Here is a 13,339-nt window from a genome sequence, read left to right on the forward strand (position 1 = left end):
GCAAAGGGAAAGAACTTTCCAGCAGCAGGTATTTCGAGGGTCTGAGTTGTTGAGAAGGGAACAACACCAACCCAGGGAAGACAAGACAGAAGAGGTCTCTCTGCAGTGCCTGGGTAAGAGAAAAATCAGTGGCTTAATTGCCACATGAAGCTTGCAATTTCCTGTCACCTGAGCACACCTTGAATGGAAGCTGCACCCTCACACCAGAGGCAGGGCTCAGGCACCATAAGTCTGTAGTTCCCTCCCTCCTCAGGGTGGTCTGTCCGGAGCGCTCCCTCTGCAACCGCCTCCCAGAGACCCCCTCATGTGGAACAGCTGGAAACAACCAGCCTGGCCCACACACCGACCCAGACTGCGGCAGTGCCCACCGCCCAGCTCTACCAATTAGAGCTCCCTGTGGGACCCTGCTTAGGTAGCACCCTGGACCCCAGTAAAGGCTCCTGCCCGCAGGTCTCGCTCTTAGGCTGTTACCCCCATGTGTCACCTGGGCATGCGTGCTGGACAGCTCCCCGCTGCCACAGGTCCTCGCCAGGCACCCTGCTCTCTTCTCCTGGATCTGGGAGGAGTGAGCTGCCTCCTCTGTGTCCCTCCCAAACCTGACCTCCCATCAGGGCTGTCCCAGAGAGGGCTACCTCGGCAGGCATAAACTGGACACAGGTCCAAAACAGAGCCACAAGGACATTTTAACAAGCTGCCTGTGAGGGAGACACAGTTGCAGGTTGGACAATCTGGCATCAGGTGTCACCAGGACAAGGAAATACCCTGCAAAAGACTCCCAATAAACATCCACGACAAGATCCCTGGGAGTCTGGTCAAGGAAAGGCTAGAGATCACAGCCACCATCCAGACACCACCTCAGAACCGAGTCAGAGGAAACTCGTGACAGCAATGTTCTTGATTCAAGTGCATTCCCTAGCACTCTGGAAAGCCACCAGCTTGTTTAGAAGTTAAACATCCATCTACCCACCACCTGGCATCCCTCCCCCCGTCTTGACCCATGTCAGGTGAACATGTGTGTCCAGAAAAGGCCTTCCTTGCACAGGTTGTCCAGAGCAGCTCAACCCATTACAGCCAAGGCCTGGCTCCAGCCCAGGGTCCAGGGGTGGCTAAGCAGACTGAGGCTCTGCCAGACAGTGGGACATTTGGTACCAAAAGGGATCAGCTGCTGACAGATGTGAGAAGACAGTGGGGCAAAGTTAGAGTGCTGAGAGAAGCAGCCAGATAAGAGCAGGTGTGGAGGAGCCCACCCTAGGAACTCTAGGGGAGGCAAAGCCACCCTAGGGACAGAACACAGACCAGCAGTCACTGCCACCAGGGTGAGGAGGGAGGGGCTGGGTCACGCAGGCAACTGTGCTGATCACTAGGGCTCCACCTATACACTTCCTTGCCACTTCTGGGCTGAACCCCATTCACATTGAAGCCCTAACCCACGGGACTCAGAATGTAACTATTTGGAGACAGTATTTAAAGTGGTGATTAAGTTAAAATGGGTCCTTAGGGTAGACCCTAACCAACATGATTGGTGTCCTTCTAAGAAAAGGACATCAGGAAACACACAGGGATGACCCTGTGAGGACACGAGGAGAAGATGTCAATTACAGGAGAAACCAACCCTGCTGACATCATGATCTTAGACTTCCAGCCTCAAACTGGAAGAGAATGAGCATCTGCCCTGCAGTATTTACTATTGAATAAGATAGATAAGATAGGATAGTTAATGGGCCCTGATTAAGACTTTTATTTTGATGTAAAGGCCATTTCATAAAGTTAACATGTAGAAACATTCCAGCCAACTCCTTCATCCTGGAAAGAGTAAAGGCTACAGTCTCAAGGGGTAACTAACAGTCTTCACACTTTCCCAATACCCCATTAGCATGGGTTTTGATCATTGCCCCTACACAGAAGATATACAAGACCGTAAACTAGTACATGAAAGTGGCAACCTGCTATCAGGTCCCCTCTCAGCTTGTGGGAATTCTATGCCTTTTGTTCTCACTTAAATAAATCCTCCTCTTTTATGCTCACTCTCGCTCATCTGTGAATTTCACTCTGAATCACAAAACAAGAACCAAGAAAGAAATTAGCAGTGAGCTACTAAGGGTCCATCGTTAAGAATCTGGTTTTGCCAGCTGTGACTCTCAAAGCTAACACGAAATGAATTTTCTTAGCTGTAGAGGCCTGCAGTTTATGCAGACCCCACCCACCAGCAGAAGCAGAGAATCGAGTTCTGTCTCAAACTCAATCTGAGCAGACAAATACAGCACTTAATGCACACTCAATGGGGAGTTCTTGAATTCAGACTCAGCTGAAATGGAAGACCTGAGAAGATTCTCTTTGTCACTGTTTTGCATGTGTTCACTGTGTTACAAGATCATACAGCAGTTTTGCAGTGGTGCATGCCTGTAACCCCAGAGACTCTGGAGGTGGAGGCAGGAGGAGTGCAAGTTTGGGGCCAGCCTGGGAAACTGTCACATCCAAAGCCCAGTTGTGCCACGGATAGGTTTTGAGAAAGCCAAATAAAGTACCCAGAGACAACACAGGAGCCGTGATTACTGGGGAGAGCCTACAGGAGAGGAGACCAGCGTCTGCTCCAGGAAAGGTCCAGTGGCAACAGCTGAACCAGAAGCACCTCCACCCCTGACTGTACTTTGCCCCACGGCACTGAGTCCAGGGGTGTCAGGCTGGACGAGGGACAGGAGCTTTTCCACAGTGCCTGTCTGCACGGATCCCCACTCGAAGGGGGTTTTCTGTTAGGCCGCTGACGCAGTGACGTTATCCGCACGCACTTGCTTCCTTGGCTCCTAGGATGGTGGAGGAGCAGCTTTCTCCAGATAACCCGACCCGCCCTGGTCCCCAGAGCGGAGAGGAAGCCAGCTTCCTCCAGGGCCATGTGCCCAGGCTTGCTCACTGCTCCTTAACCTGGCTCGGATATGAGGAACGGAAAGGGGCGCTAAGGAACACGGTGTTTTACGGTCCCTCTTTGCTTTAGGGACGACAGAGCAACTTGGCAAGATCCTGTCTCAAAATAAAGAGGCTGTGATGTCCCTGTGGTGACACAGCGCTTGCCTTGCATGAGCGAGGCCCTGGGTTCCACCCCGGATAACAATTTTAAACAATCAAAGAAGGAAAGAAGGAAATACTAAGGCGGTTTCAACCGCTCTTCCCGGCGGTCGGCCAGCGGAGCCGGTATCTGCCGGATGGAGAAACGCGACAGCCTCGCACTTGGGGCTGGAAAACAGAACAGCCACCTGCTTCACCAGGGCTTCCGGCGCCCGCTCGCCGCTCCCCGGCCTATCCCACGCAGCGCCACGCCGGGGCCACGCCCCCAAGGTAGCCTCGACCTATCCCGCGCCGTATCGCCCAGGAGTCCCGGCCTGACCTAGCCGCGGACTTAACACAGCCGCTAGCCGACAAGTTCCGCCCCCTGAGACCCGGACGTGTCCTCGGCCTCCCTCTAGGTCTTTCCCGCGCCGCCGAGCCCCGCCCCCGACTCGGTCCTCGGCCTATCCCGCGCCGCGCCTCTCACGAGCCCCGCCCCCGATCCCTTGCTAGCCTATCTCGCACCGTGCTGCGCCCTCGCCCCGCCACGCCCTCGCCCGGCGGTTGGCGCGCGGCTGTGACGTCAAGGTCAGCGCGCAGCGCGCGCGGCGGTCGGCGTCCTGTGGCCCCGCGGCCATGCCCAAGCGGGGCTACCCCTTCGCGGACGCCGCCCCGCTGCAGCTCAAAGTCCGAGTGGGCCAGAAGGAGCTGAGCCGCGGTGTGTGCGCCGAGCGCTACTCTCAGGAGATCTTCGGTGAGTGCGGGCGGCCGCAGCTTCCCATTGGGGCCGGCCCGCGCAGCTGTCCCGGGACCCTCCCGCCCCAGAGCAGCGGGAACCGGAGTGGGCGGACCGCGCCGGGAAGGGCAGCAGAAATGCGAGTGACCCAGAGCACGCCCTCCTTCCCCCAGCCTGCCCCTCGCCCCGCCCTGCGCCAAGCGGGGTCGTGTCTGACCCTCGAGGACTCGCGGGCCGGGAGGGGCGGGGTCCCGGGAGCCGGGGTCCGAGGTGGCACAGATGCGGGAGCATGAGCACGGGTGGCAGGGACTCTCGGGAGGTTCATAGTCGACGCCTAGTCCTGCAGGGTGAGCTAGTCAGGGGGACAGCCAGGAGGGGAAGGGGCCAGGACCCGGATAACAGCACGGGCAGGTGTTCTGGGTGTGTTAGGCCAATGGAGGCTTGGGAGGCCGCCTTGAGCAGAATTTCAGGCGGTTCGTGTTACTGAGATCACTTTGGCATGATTAACTTCTGGGGTAGATGCAGAGTGGAATTTTATTTTACCTAGTGATTGGGGACAGAAAGTTTATACCCATAGTGGCAGTTAGAGAACAGCCTGGAGTGAGTTTGAGGGTTGCTGTTTGTGCCTTTGGGGTGTGGGGGAAGAGTCTGGCATTTGGAAAAACAAAGATCCCTTTCAAGGTCCTGCTTCTCCTCCCGTGTGTGCAGTGCTGTGTCCTCTCCCTGGCCAGGGCTGCCACCTGAAATGCTTTTGAGGCCACCCAGGTGTTGAAACCATGAGGCCAGGGACTGTGCCTGAACTTAACCGTGTACCCTTAAAACCAGAAACAGAAGAACTAAGTACAATTGGAAGCTAAACTAGGCTCCCTCTCTGTAACCTCTCTTGAGATTCCTGCCTTGGCCTATTAGCAGGGGCTTGTTCCTCCTAGCCAGGTCTGGGAGGGCTGCTGTGCTCTGCAGTATGGGCAGGACTGACATGCAGGTCAAAGTCACGTGGGAGGAATTCCAGGCCACAGCAGACACCTAACCTCTACTTCGAGTGGACCAGCAATCCTTGTCCTCAACATGACTCCTGCCCACATTCCCACCACAAATGGAGGAGGCAGCCACACCATTCCAGTTCCCCCACTGCTGCTGCATCTAGCGTCTGCACCTGGGCCATACTGGACAGATACTTCAGGGACTGGCATGTGGGTGTTTAATTTTGTGAGGCTGCCTGGGCACCCTGGGTGCTGAGCGATCACTCCAACTCTTAGGTAAGGGTGGGTGTTTGAGACATGCAGAGGTCTAGAACGTTCTGGAATCCCTTGGTCAGCAGCCATCTGCTGCCCTGTCTTGCTCCTCTGGGGGTGATGGGGATGAGCTTGCAGGCTTAGCTGAGCCTCTGGCTGCCTTATACCTCCTTGGGAGCACCTTTTTGAGGAGTAGTGTTTCAGGGTACAGAGCTTCTTCTGCATGACACAGGCCGCTTTGCAGGGTGGAGAGTGTTAGGGAGGGGAGAGGAAAGGGCACAAGCCCCATCAAGTGAGGCCAGCTGTGGATGCTGAAAATTTGAGCAGACCTGTGGAAGGAGCACCTGTATGGGACACAGATGGGGCTGTAGTGATTCAGAACCTACCGGAGGTGGCAACTGAGCCATGTGAGGAAGGGAAGGAATAATAATTTAAGCACGGAGGCAGAGGAGGTCCTGCCTTTCCAGGGAGCAGAGTGGGCCATGGTAACAGGACAGGCACAAAGAACTCCCTGCGCCTTCCTGATGGGTCATAAGACGGTTGTCAAGGGCTTCATGGCTGCACAGTGTAAATTCTAGGCATGGTCTGTCTTCCCCAGAGAAGACCAAGCAACTCCTTTTCCACGGGGCCCAGGCCTGCAGGAACTATGTGTGGGGTGAAGGCTGTGCCATCGTCCACCTGCCAGAGTCCCCAAAGCCCGGCCCTACAGGTGCAGCTCGAGCTGTGAGGGGGCAGATGCTGATTGGATCCGATGGCCGACTGATCAGGAGCCGTTCCCAGGCCCCTGAAGCTGGTGAGTGGCCACCAGTGACACTTCCTGGCTGTGGTGCTGAGGGTGGGCAGTGGCAAGAAAATCAGCTCACAGGCTTCCTGCCTCTCAAGCAGAAGTCCCACCTGGAGTCTGATATTCTGGCAGAAGTTTAGAAGGTTTCTGCTGGGAGATCTGACCATCACTGATATCCAGATCTGGAGGTTGTTGAACAGCTTCTGATTATTGGGCCAGGAGAGTAGGGCTGGGTGTCCTACCTGGTTGGCACCTGCCCCTCTCCATTCTGTGAAGGTGGGAACATGCCGGTCAGGTGCCTGTGTGGTATAGTACCCAGACCATCACTTGTACTGGTTGAAAACAGAGTTCTAGGCCCCACCCTAGAGTCTGTTCCATGGTCAGAAAGGGGTCTAGGAACCTTGGTTAAGTAGCAGGCCATCCCTTAAGACAGGAACACACCAAGTCTTGATAAAGCAGTCAGGAAGAGCTCCTGAGCTCAGCAGCAGCAAGTGGGCCTGAATTCTCAAGGAGCACCATGGGCAGGTGTCACCATGGATCTTTAGTAGAAGGGGGTCTGAGTGCTGGCCAGAAACCTTGACTGGCAGGCTTCTAAAGGATCCATTGCCAGAGGGGGCGGAACTGTTCAGGGCTTTCTGCCTTCAGTTGCAGGGCAGGAGGTGAGCCCACAGCCCCTGCACTCTACCACTCCCCTTCCAGGCTGACAGACTGGTGTTTCTTCCTCACAGACCCGTCTGGGGCTACAGCCATCGCCTGTTCCTCATGTGTGCGAGCTGCTGATGGGAAGGTTGTCTGCGGCCAGTGTGAGCGGGCCCTGTGTGGGCAGTGTGTGCGTACCTGCTGGGGCTGTGGTGCAGTGGCCTGTGCCCTCTGTGGCCTTATAGAGTAAGTGCTTTGGTCCATGGTCAGCGTGCTCAGGGTGTGCCTACAAGGTAGTGGGCAGGTCCTCTGTAGATGCCATCTACCATCTCCTAACAGGACAGGACACGATGACGATAAATGCTTTGCCCTCTTTATTTTTTTTCTGAACACCGAGCAGTTCTTTCTAAAGGAAATCCAGATTTCACCAGTGGTCAGTTCTCTGTGGCCTTCTGTCTTCAACAGCTTGGTGTCTTGGTCTTCTCAGCTCCAGCACTTCCTTACAGACCTGCTTCCTGCATTGTGAGCTGATGTTTGAGGAACACCTGATGCATGATAGCAGGCACATGCTGCCATTTACACAGCTTCTGTGTGTGTGTTGGGTCATCAGCTGTAAGGAGGAAAAGAGAGGTTGGCTTAGTCTGCTTTGAGTGAGTGCGTGTGTTTGCATGCCACTGCACCTTGCTGGGTCTGGTACCCACGAGGTGCCAGGAGACAGTTCCCACCCAGCAGCTATGCCTGCCTGGTGGGTGAGGTGGACAGAGCAGAGCCCACTGGTCCTGCCCCTTCAGAGAGAGAAGTTCGCCCAGGCACTCGCATGTGGCTCTGAAGATCTAAACAAGCTCAGATCCACAGTTTAAGTCTGAAACCCACATGTCATATGGCACCTTTCCCTTGAGCAGCAGCTGGGGAGACCCAGACAGCCCTGGAGGGGTGCTCTAGGGAGAATTACAGGGTCCTATGGCCAGACGGGAGTAGGGTGACTTACAGCAGTTTAGGGACTGGTGTTGGGCTAGTCCTGAAGGCAGGTGCGCTTCCTCTGGTGTCCCAGCCTGCTTCAGCTCTTCTTCCTACTGACAGCAAGTGAAAAGGGCGATGTCCTTCTAGCCCTTCCCTGCAGGCCTTCAGGAGGTGGGCTCTCCACCCTGTGTTATAAGTGAACACTGGCCCCAGGTCACTAGCTGGTAGTGATGTCCCCAGGCTTGGATGCCAGTCCTGCCCTGCCCCCTTGCCCCGCGCTGCTTCATTCAGACATGGCCCTGGCTTCCCAGTCAGGACAAGTGGCTGCAAGAGTGGCAGAAAACAAGGGCTTCTCTAGCTTGGCTCTGATGTAACTGAGGCACAGTGTGCTGGCCATCGCCATCCTGCCTGGTGGCCCTGCTCGGCCCATACTTGCTCCTTTGCCGCAGGCTCACAGGCTGGCTGCTGGAGCCGCTTTGATTGCTCACCTCTGGTGCCACTGGCAGATGATCTGAATACCAGGTGGCCATCAGTGCTGGCTTTGCTGACGTATTTTAGACTGCATGTCCTTACTTGCGTCTCGGTTAGCACATTGTTCCTGTGTGTCCTTTGCGTGTCCCTCCTGATCAGGTTTCCTGTGAATGACTCGCTCCCCTTAAAAGTCTTCGGAGAGATCGCTGTTTGATGTGCTTCCAATGTGAGCCACTGTGTTTTGTGATTCCGATGGGATGTCGGCCGGGTTCTGGGGAGAGCACGTCCTGTGTGAAACCCTGCTGGACCACCACGAGCTTCTCAGCCTGCATCAGCTCCAGCTGGTGCTGGGTGGTAGCTTAGGCAGCAGACACTTACCCTCATGTTCCAGAGGCTGAAAGTCCAAGATCAGGGTGCCTGCAGGGCGGGCTTCTTCTGAGACTGTCAAGGAGAATCCATTCCACACCCCTTCCAGCATCTGGTGGCTGCGGCTGTGCTTGAATTTCATTGTGGATGGCCTCTTCTCCATGTGCCTTGATGTCTTCCTCTCCTGTGTGTCTTTCTCCTCATATGACATTCTCTTAAGGACCCCATTGCTCTTCTCCAGGGTGACCTCATCTTGATTGATGGCATCTGCTCTACAGTTAGGAATGGGGGAAGTATGTGAGCCAGTTTCTGATGACAGTGTGTCTGCATGCTGAGCCAACCTTGAGGAGGGTGGTGTTCCCAAACAGGCCCTGAAATGCCACCGCCACATGAGCCTGGCTCCAAGGGTCTTACTTTTCTGTCCTGGGTCAGGATGGTAGAGGAAGGGGAGGCACAGCCTGGGCCCTAACGTGGCTCTCCTCTCTCTCCCTGGTGGCCGTGCAGCTGCAGTGGCGTCTGGGAGAAGGCACTGTGCACCAGCTGCGCCATGTTCGAAGCCTGAGGCTCCTGTGGATGGCACACGCATGTCTGTGCTGAAGAGGACAGGAGTGGCTTCTGTGTTGCATTTTGTACCTGATGAGAGAATCAAATAAACCCCTTTATATTTGCACACGAGGACTCCTGCCTTGGCCGTCGAGGGTGAACTGTGGGATCTCACCCAGGCTAGGAGAGTAATGGGGTGGCTGGGGCCACCTACTGTGCCCTTGCAGCATGTGCCTGTTCCCTCTGCGTGGGAAGGCTCCTACTCATTGCCCACTTAGCACAGGAGCCAGAGCCCAGTGTCTGAGTGACGTGACAGGCCCCTGCCATCCAGGCGCTCTGTCTAGCAGAGGAGCTCTCCCTAGTGGTGCTGGGGATGGCGGTCCTTGCCCTGTTTTGAGCAGGGGTAGTTTGCACAGGGCCATGGATGGGGCGGGGCTGGAGTCACACAGGTAGGCCGTGGGTTCTGGTCCTCACACACGAACCCAAGGGGCTGAGACAGGGTGGGCTGTGCACTGGGAAACCCTTCACTGCTGTGGGCACTGGGACGTGCTGGCCAGGGTTCAGGGGCAAGTGACACTGACTGAGGGAGGCTGGCGGTAAGCAGGTAACAGCTGGACCTGGAGTGGGACTTGGGACTGGGGCGCGAGTGGGCTGCTGTGGCACTGCCAGGTGGTGGAGGGGCCCAGAGGGTCGGCAGATGAGGCTGCTGAGAGGACTGCAGCCTCTCCTGGCTCTGGAGCATTCTGAGGCTGTCGGCCAGGTGCTCACTGTCCTTGTTGAGGGTGACCTCCTACCACAGAGACCCAGAGCCTCACTGCCATGGCTCCTGCTGCTGCCTCACCCTACGCCCAACTCTCTGGCAAGCCCTGTGGGTTCTCCCCGCTGCGTCCTCCAGCTGCCTACCTGTGCCCCAAGGGGTGCCACGGCAGCTTGTCTGCCTCCACCACCAGACAGATGACTGCACAGCCCCCGCCACCTGCACCTGTCCTCAGACAGCAGCCAGCCCGTCCCTCCTCCTCCCCAGTCCCTGGAGTGTGCTTGGTGTGCTCCCTTGGCCCCTCGCCTCCTCGCCAGGGCACTTCAGGCGTCTGTAAGGCTCACTTGCATTTCTTCCAGGTTTGGGTTCAGAGAAGCATCCAGAGCCCCAGTATGCAGCTCCCTTCCCTCATTCCCTCAGCCTCCCCACTCCCCTGACGACGCGATGCGTGTGCACCCGTTACCTCTTCCTGCTGCAGGGGGTTCTGCAGGGGGCACCTGCCAGCTTTGTGGTGAGCGTCTGCTTGGTGTCCTTCAAACAACCTGCAGAAAAAAGACAAGGCATCCAGACGTGGGACAACAGCCAGCACAGGAGAGTGATCCCAAAGAGAAGGGAACAAATGAGTTGAGCCTGGGGCACCAGTTCCACACCCCAGGAGAGCCCGGCCACTGCCCAAGGACTGCAGGTGGAGAACTCAATGGCCTGAGTTGAGACGGTGAAGGGTCAGAGGCCAGGGCCACCTTAGTTTGCACACTAAAGTGGAAATCACCACAGAGCATCCTCTTAGGGCCCTTTCCACACACGTGAGGAGAGAAGAGAAGGAAGCCTCGTCCTCCATGGGGCGTGGGCAGGGTCCTCAGTAGGAGACCCTTGAAAGGCCATGGTCACTCTGGAGCAGACTGCCCCGCCCCTTCCCGACAGTGGAACCAAGCTTCACAAAGCCAACCTTGCCAGTCCTTCAGAGGCACCCCAGAACAAAGCTCCAGAGTAAAAGGTTCTGATTCAGTCCAACATCCAGCAAGGTGAGTTTGTGACACCTGGTGTCCACTGAACACCTCATGGGCGTCACCAGCGAGCAGAAACACCTGACTCCACCAGACGGCGCCGGAGGGCCCGGGTGCATTCCTTCTGTGGGAAAGCAGAGAGGGGCGGGGAAGCCTGGCGTGCCCCAGCGCCCAGCTAGGTGGACAGGTGGAGCCTGCAGAGCGTGACAGCTGCAGAAGACCTAGGTTTGGTGCGAGTGGAGTCCTGAGGCAGCCTGGGGGCTGGAATGGCCATGGGGTGGACAGCTGCTAGAAGGAACAGTGACCGTAAAATGCCCGTGTGGTGGAATCAGAAACCCACCCATCCGAGAAGCCTGACATAGCCCCCAGGGAACCTCTAGACACGTCATGATCAAATTCTCTGAAACGAAAAAGGAGAATCTTAGAAGCCACCAGAGGAAAAAGATGCTTTAGGACAGATGAGGACAGCAATAGACTAGTCATCAGAAACTGAGCAGGCACTGTGGGACAGCGCCATGACAGCTCTGAACAGCCTAGAATCCCCTGCACGGGGGTTGAGGTGCTACCCCGGGAGTGGACCACAGGGAAGTCCATGAGGGCAGGTCTCAGGCTTCGCTGTGCCACCCACCAGGGCGGCCTGACCCTAGACCAGCACCACCAGCCCAGTGAACCCCTTTCCTTTGTAACTTACCCAGACTGGTTTTGTCCCTAGCAAGAAAATGGACTAACTCATTGAAAATATTTGACCAAAATGAAGTGGAATACTTTTCAGATGGGCAAGGGCTGAAAGAATTACAAGAAACATCAAAGAGGCTATTCAGACAGGAGAAATCGCGCCAGATGGAAGGCAGACTGCACAGAAGCATGGAGAGTCTGGAAGGCAAGGGTGGTGAATGCAGGAGCTCCCGGGCTGTTCTGAAGTCTCTGGAAGGAAGCTGGCCACGTGGAGAGAATGCCAAAAACCCAACAGCAAAGCCCCACGAGAACTTGGGCAAAGGACTTGAGTAGACACTCCTCCGTAGGAGGGTCACACGTGGCCCGTCAGCCCAGGCAGAGGGGCCAGCCCCACTGACCCCAGGAAATGCCGCACCTGTACTGCAGGGCCTCAGGGCGGCTGCCACCCACCCCTGCACTGCTGAGGGCATTCTGGTACTGCCACACGTGAACCTGGAGAGTTCTGCCGAGTCCAGTAAGCCAGACAGACAGACGTGGCTCCGTCTACTCCTGAGGCTCTGCGTGGTCAGACTTGCAGAAGCAGATGCCAGGGTGGTGGGAGGTGCGGCTTGAGGTGTGCGAGTCTGTTGGTGGAGACAGAAGCCTCCAGAAAGAGATGGTGGTGGCTGCACAATGGCGTCTGTACTTGGTGCCATGAGCTACAGGCTATGATGGTAAGATCCGTATCTTTAGCACAACAAAAATATTTTTTCGGAAAGCATTTGTTCAAACAAAAATAATAATTATTTGTGAGTTTACGATAAATTGCAAACAACATTTCTGACAGCAATACCAAGGCCAAGATAGAAGCGAGTGTCCTGTGTGAAGGCTCTCGTGGACGGTGCGTGAGATGGTCAGGCACATGTGAAGACCCTGAACAGCAAGGCCTGCACTCGCGCCTGAGTGGCCCGCTGGGTGCTGCACTTGCTCCTGTTGGACAGACCTGTGTTCTGAGTGCAGCATGGTGTCCTGGAGTGACAGCGTTGCTAGGAAACTGGTGACGCCCACAGGCGCAGGCCAGCAAAGGCAAGAAAATGAGATAATAAGGAAATCATCCCAAAGGCAGGAAAGGGAAGGCGGGACCCCAAGAGCTGTGGTATGGAGGGGCAGATGGCATGTTAGAGTTCGCCACCCCAGTATGCTGAACGTGAACCTCAACTGAAGGGCAGAGATGAGTAGGCCTGACATTAGTAGTTGTTTTATTTTTTAACAAAAAGAAAAACCTAAACTGGGGACAGCGGCACATACCTCTAATCCCAGCTACTCAGGAGGCTGAGGAAAGAGGACCGTGGTTGAGGCCAGCCTGACTCAAAATTGAAAGGACTGGGGATGCAGGTGAGTGGTGGTGTGCTTGCCTTCCATGTGTGAGGCCTCTGTTCAATCCAGAGAGCTGTACTGAGTCTAAAAGAAAACTCCTTGACGGGTAAAGAACCAAGTTAGAAGCCGAGGGATGGGCGAGCATCTGCCTTTGAGCAGGATTCCAGTGGCGGTACCGGCGAGTGTGGGCCCAGTCCTCATACCACCCAGCACACCCAGTGCATCCCGTCACCAGGGCGGGCAGAGCCTTCAGCCACACCTGCTGACACGTGGAGGCTCAGGTGCTAAGGCTACTCCTGCTATTGTCTTCCTGGCCCTTCTGAACCTGCCTTGTGCTGGGCACATGGAACCCAGCAGAGCTGCTTCCTCTTGGCAGGATGTGAGACTCCCTGGCTGGCCCCGCTGTGCACCAGGCTGCTCTGTGGCCAGAGTCATGCCCTTCCCCATCTGCTTTGCACACCGCCCTGCCCTGCCACTTGTGAGGCACCAGTGCCTCAGGAGTTTCCCAGAATGTCTAGCTCCTTGCATACCCTCCCACTGTTCCCCGCCCACCTCCAGGGACACTGCTTCTGCCACAGACGGCAGGGAAGGTTGGCCTGGCCCTGGCTGCAGCTGCCCTCTTTCCGTGTCACACCAGCCACTGTTGATATGTTTTGCTCAGTGTGAGGGTGACACAAAGTCTCTGGTTCCATGTGGTGCCCTCCAGCACATACCTCTGTTCTGGAGAAGCTGGTCCTCACCCATGTGGCTTGACGCTCAGCCTGGTGGAACCAGACC

The 13,339-nt window shown here is 56.2% G+C and overlaps 1 protein-coding gene and 1 long non-coding RNA gene across 5 annotated transcripts; one reads left to right on the forward strand and one right to left on the reverse strand.

Annotated features, from left to right (window-relative positions):
- Window positions 1-3,613: 3,613 nt before the first annotated feature.
- Siva1 (SIVA1 apoptosis inducing factor) lies at window positions 3,614-8,897 on the forward strand. 4 transcript variants are annotated; one of them, XM_047540164.1, is made up of 6 exons: window positions 3,614-3,793; window positions 5,606-5,800; window positions 6,520-6,676; window positions 6,896-6,952; window positions 8,469-8,520; window positions 8,732-8,897. In XM_047540164.1, the coding sequence occupies exons 1-5, from the start codon at window positions 3,676-3,678 to the stop codon at window positions 8,482-8,484; spliced, it is 543 nt and encodes a 180-aa protein (XP_047396120.1). In that variant the 5' UTR covers window positions 3,614-3,675; the 3' UTR covers window positions 8,485-8,520; window positions 8,732-8,897. The 4 variants fall into 4 exon arrangements, with proteins under 4 accessions (XP_047396120.1, XP_047396122.1, XP_047396119.1 ...); XM_047540166.1 differs by lacking the exon at window positions 6,896-6,952; XM_047540163.1 differs by lacking the exons at window positions 8,469-8,520; window positions 8,732-8,897 and adding an exon at window positions 8,021-8,445.
- On the reverse strand, window positions 6,798-8,872 carry LOC124977002 (uncharacterized). Its single transcript, XR_007107091.1, has 5 exons — window positions 8,642-8,872; window positions 8,240-8,499; window positions 7,879-8,132; window positions 7,419-7,500; window positions 6,798-7,040 (listed from the first exon to the last, which is right to left on the reverse strand). It is a non-coding gene; the product is annotated as an uncharacterized LOC124977002 (long non-coding RNA).
- Window positions 8,898-13,339: the final 4,442 nt, after the last annotated feature.

This window comes from Sciurus carolinensis, chromosome 2 (assembly GCF_902686445.1).
Source record: "Sciurus carolinensis chromosome 2, mSciCar1.2, whole genome shotgun sequence".
Taxonomy (NCBI): Eukaryota; Metazoa; Chordata; class Mammalia; order Rodentia; family Sciuridae; genus Sciurus; species Sciurus carolinensis.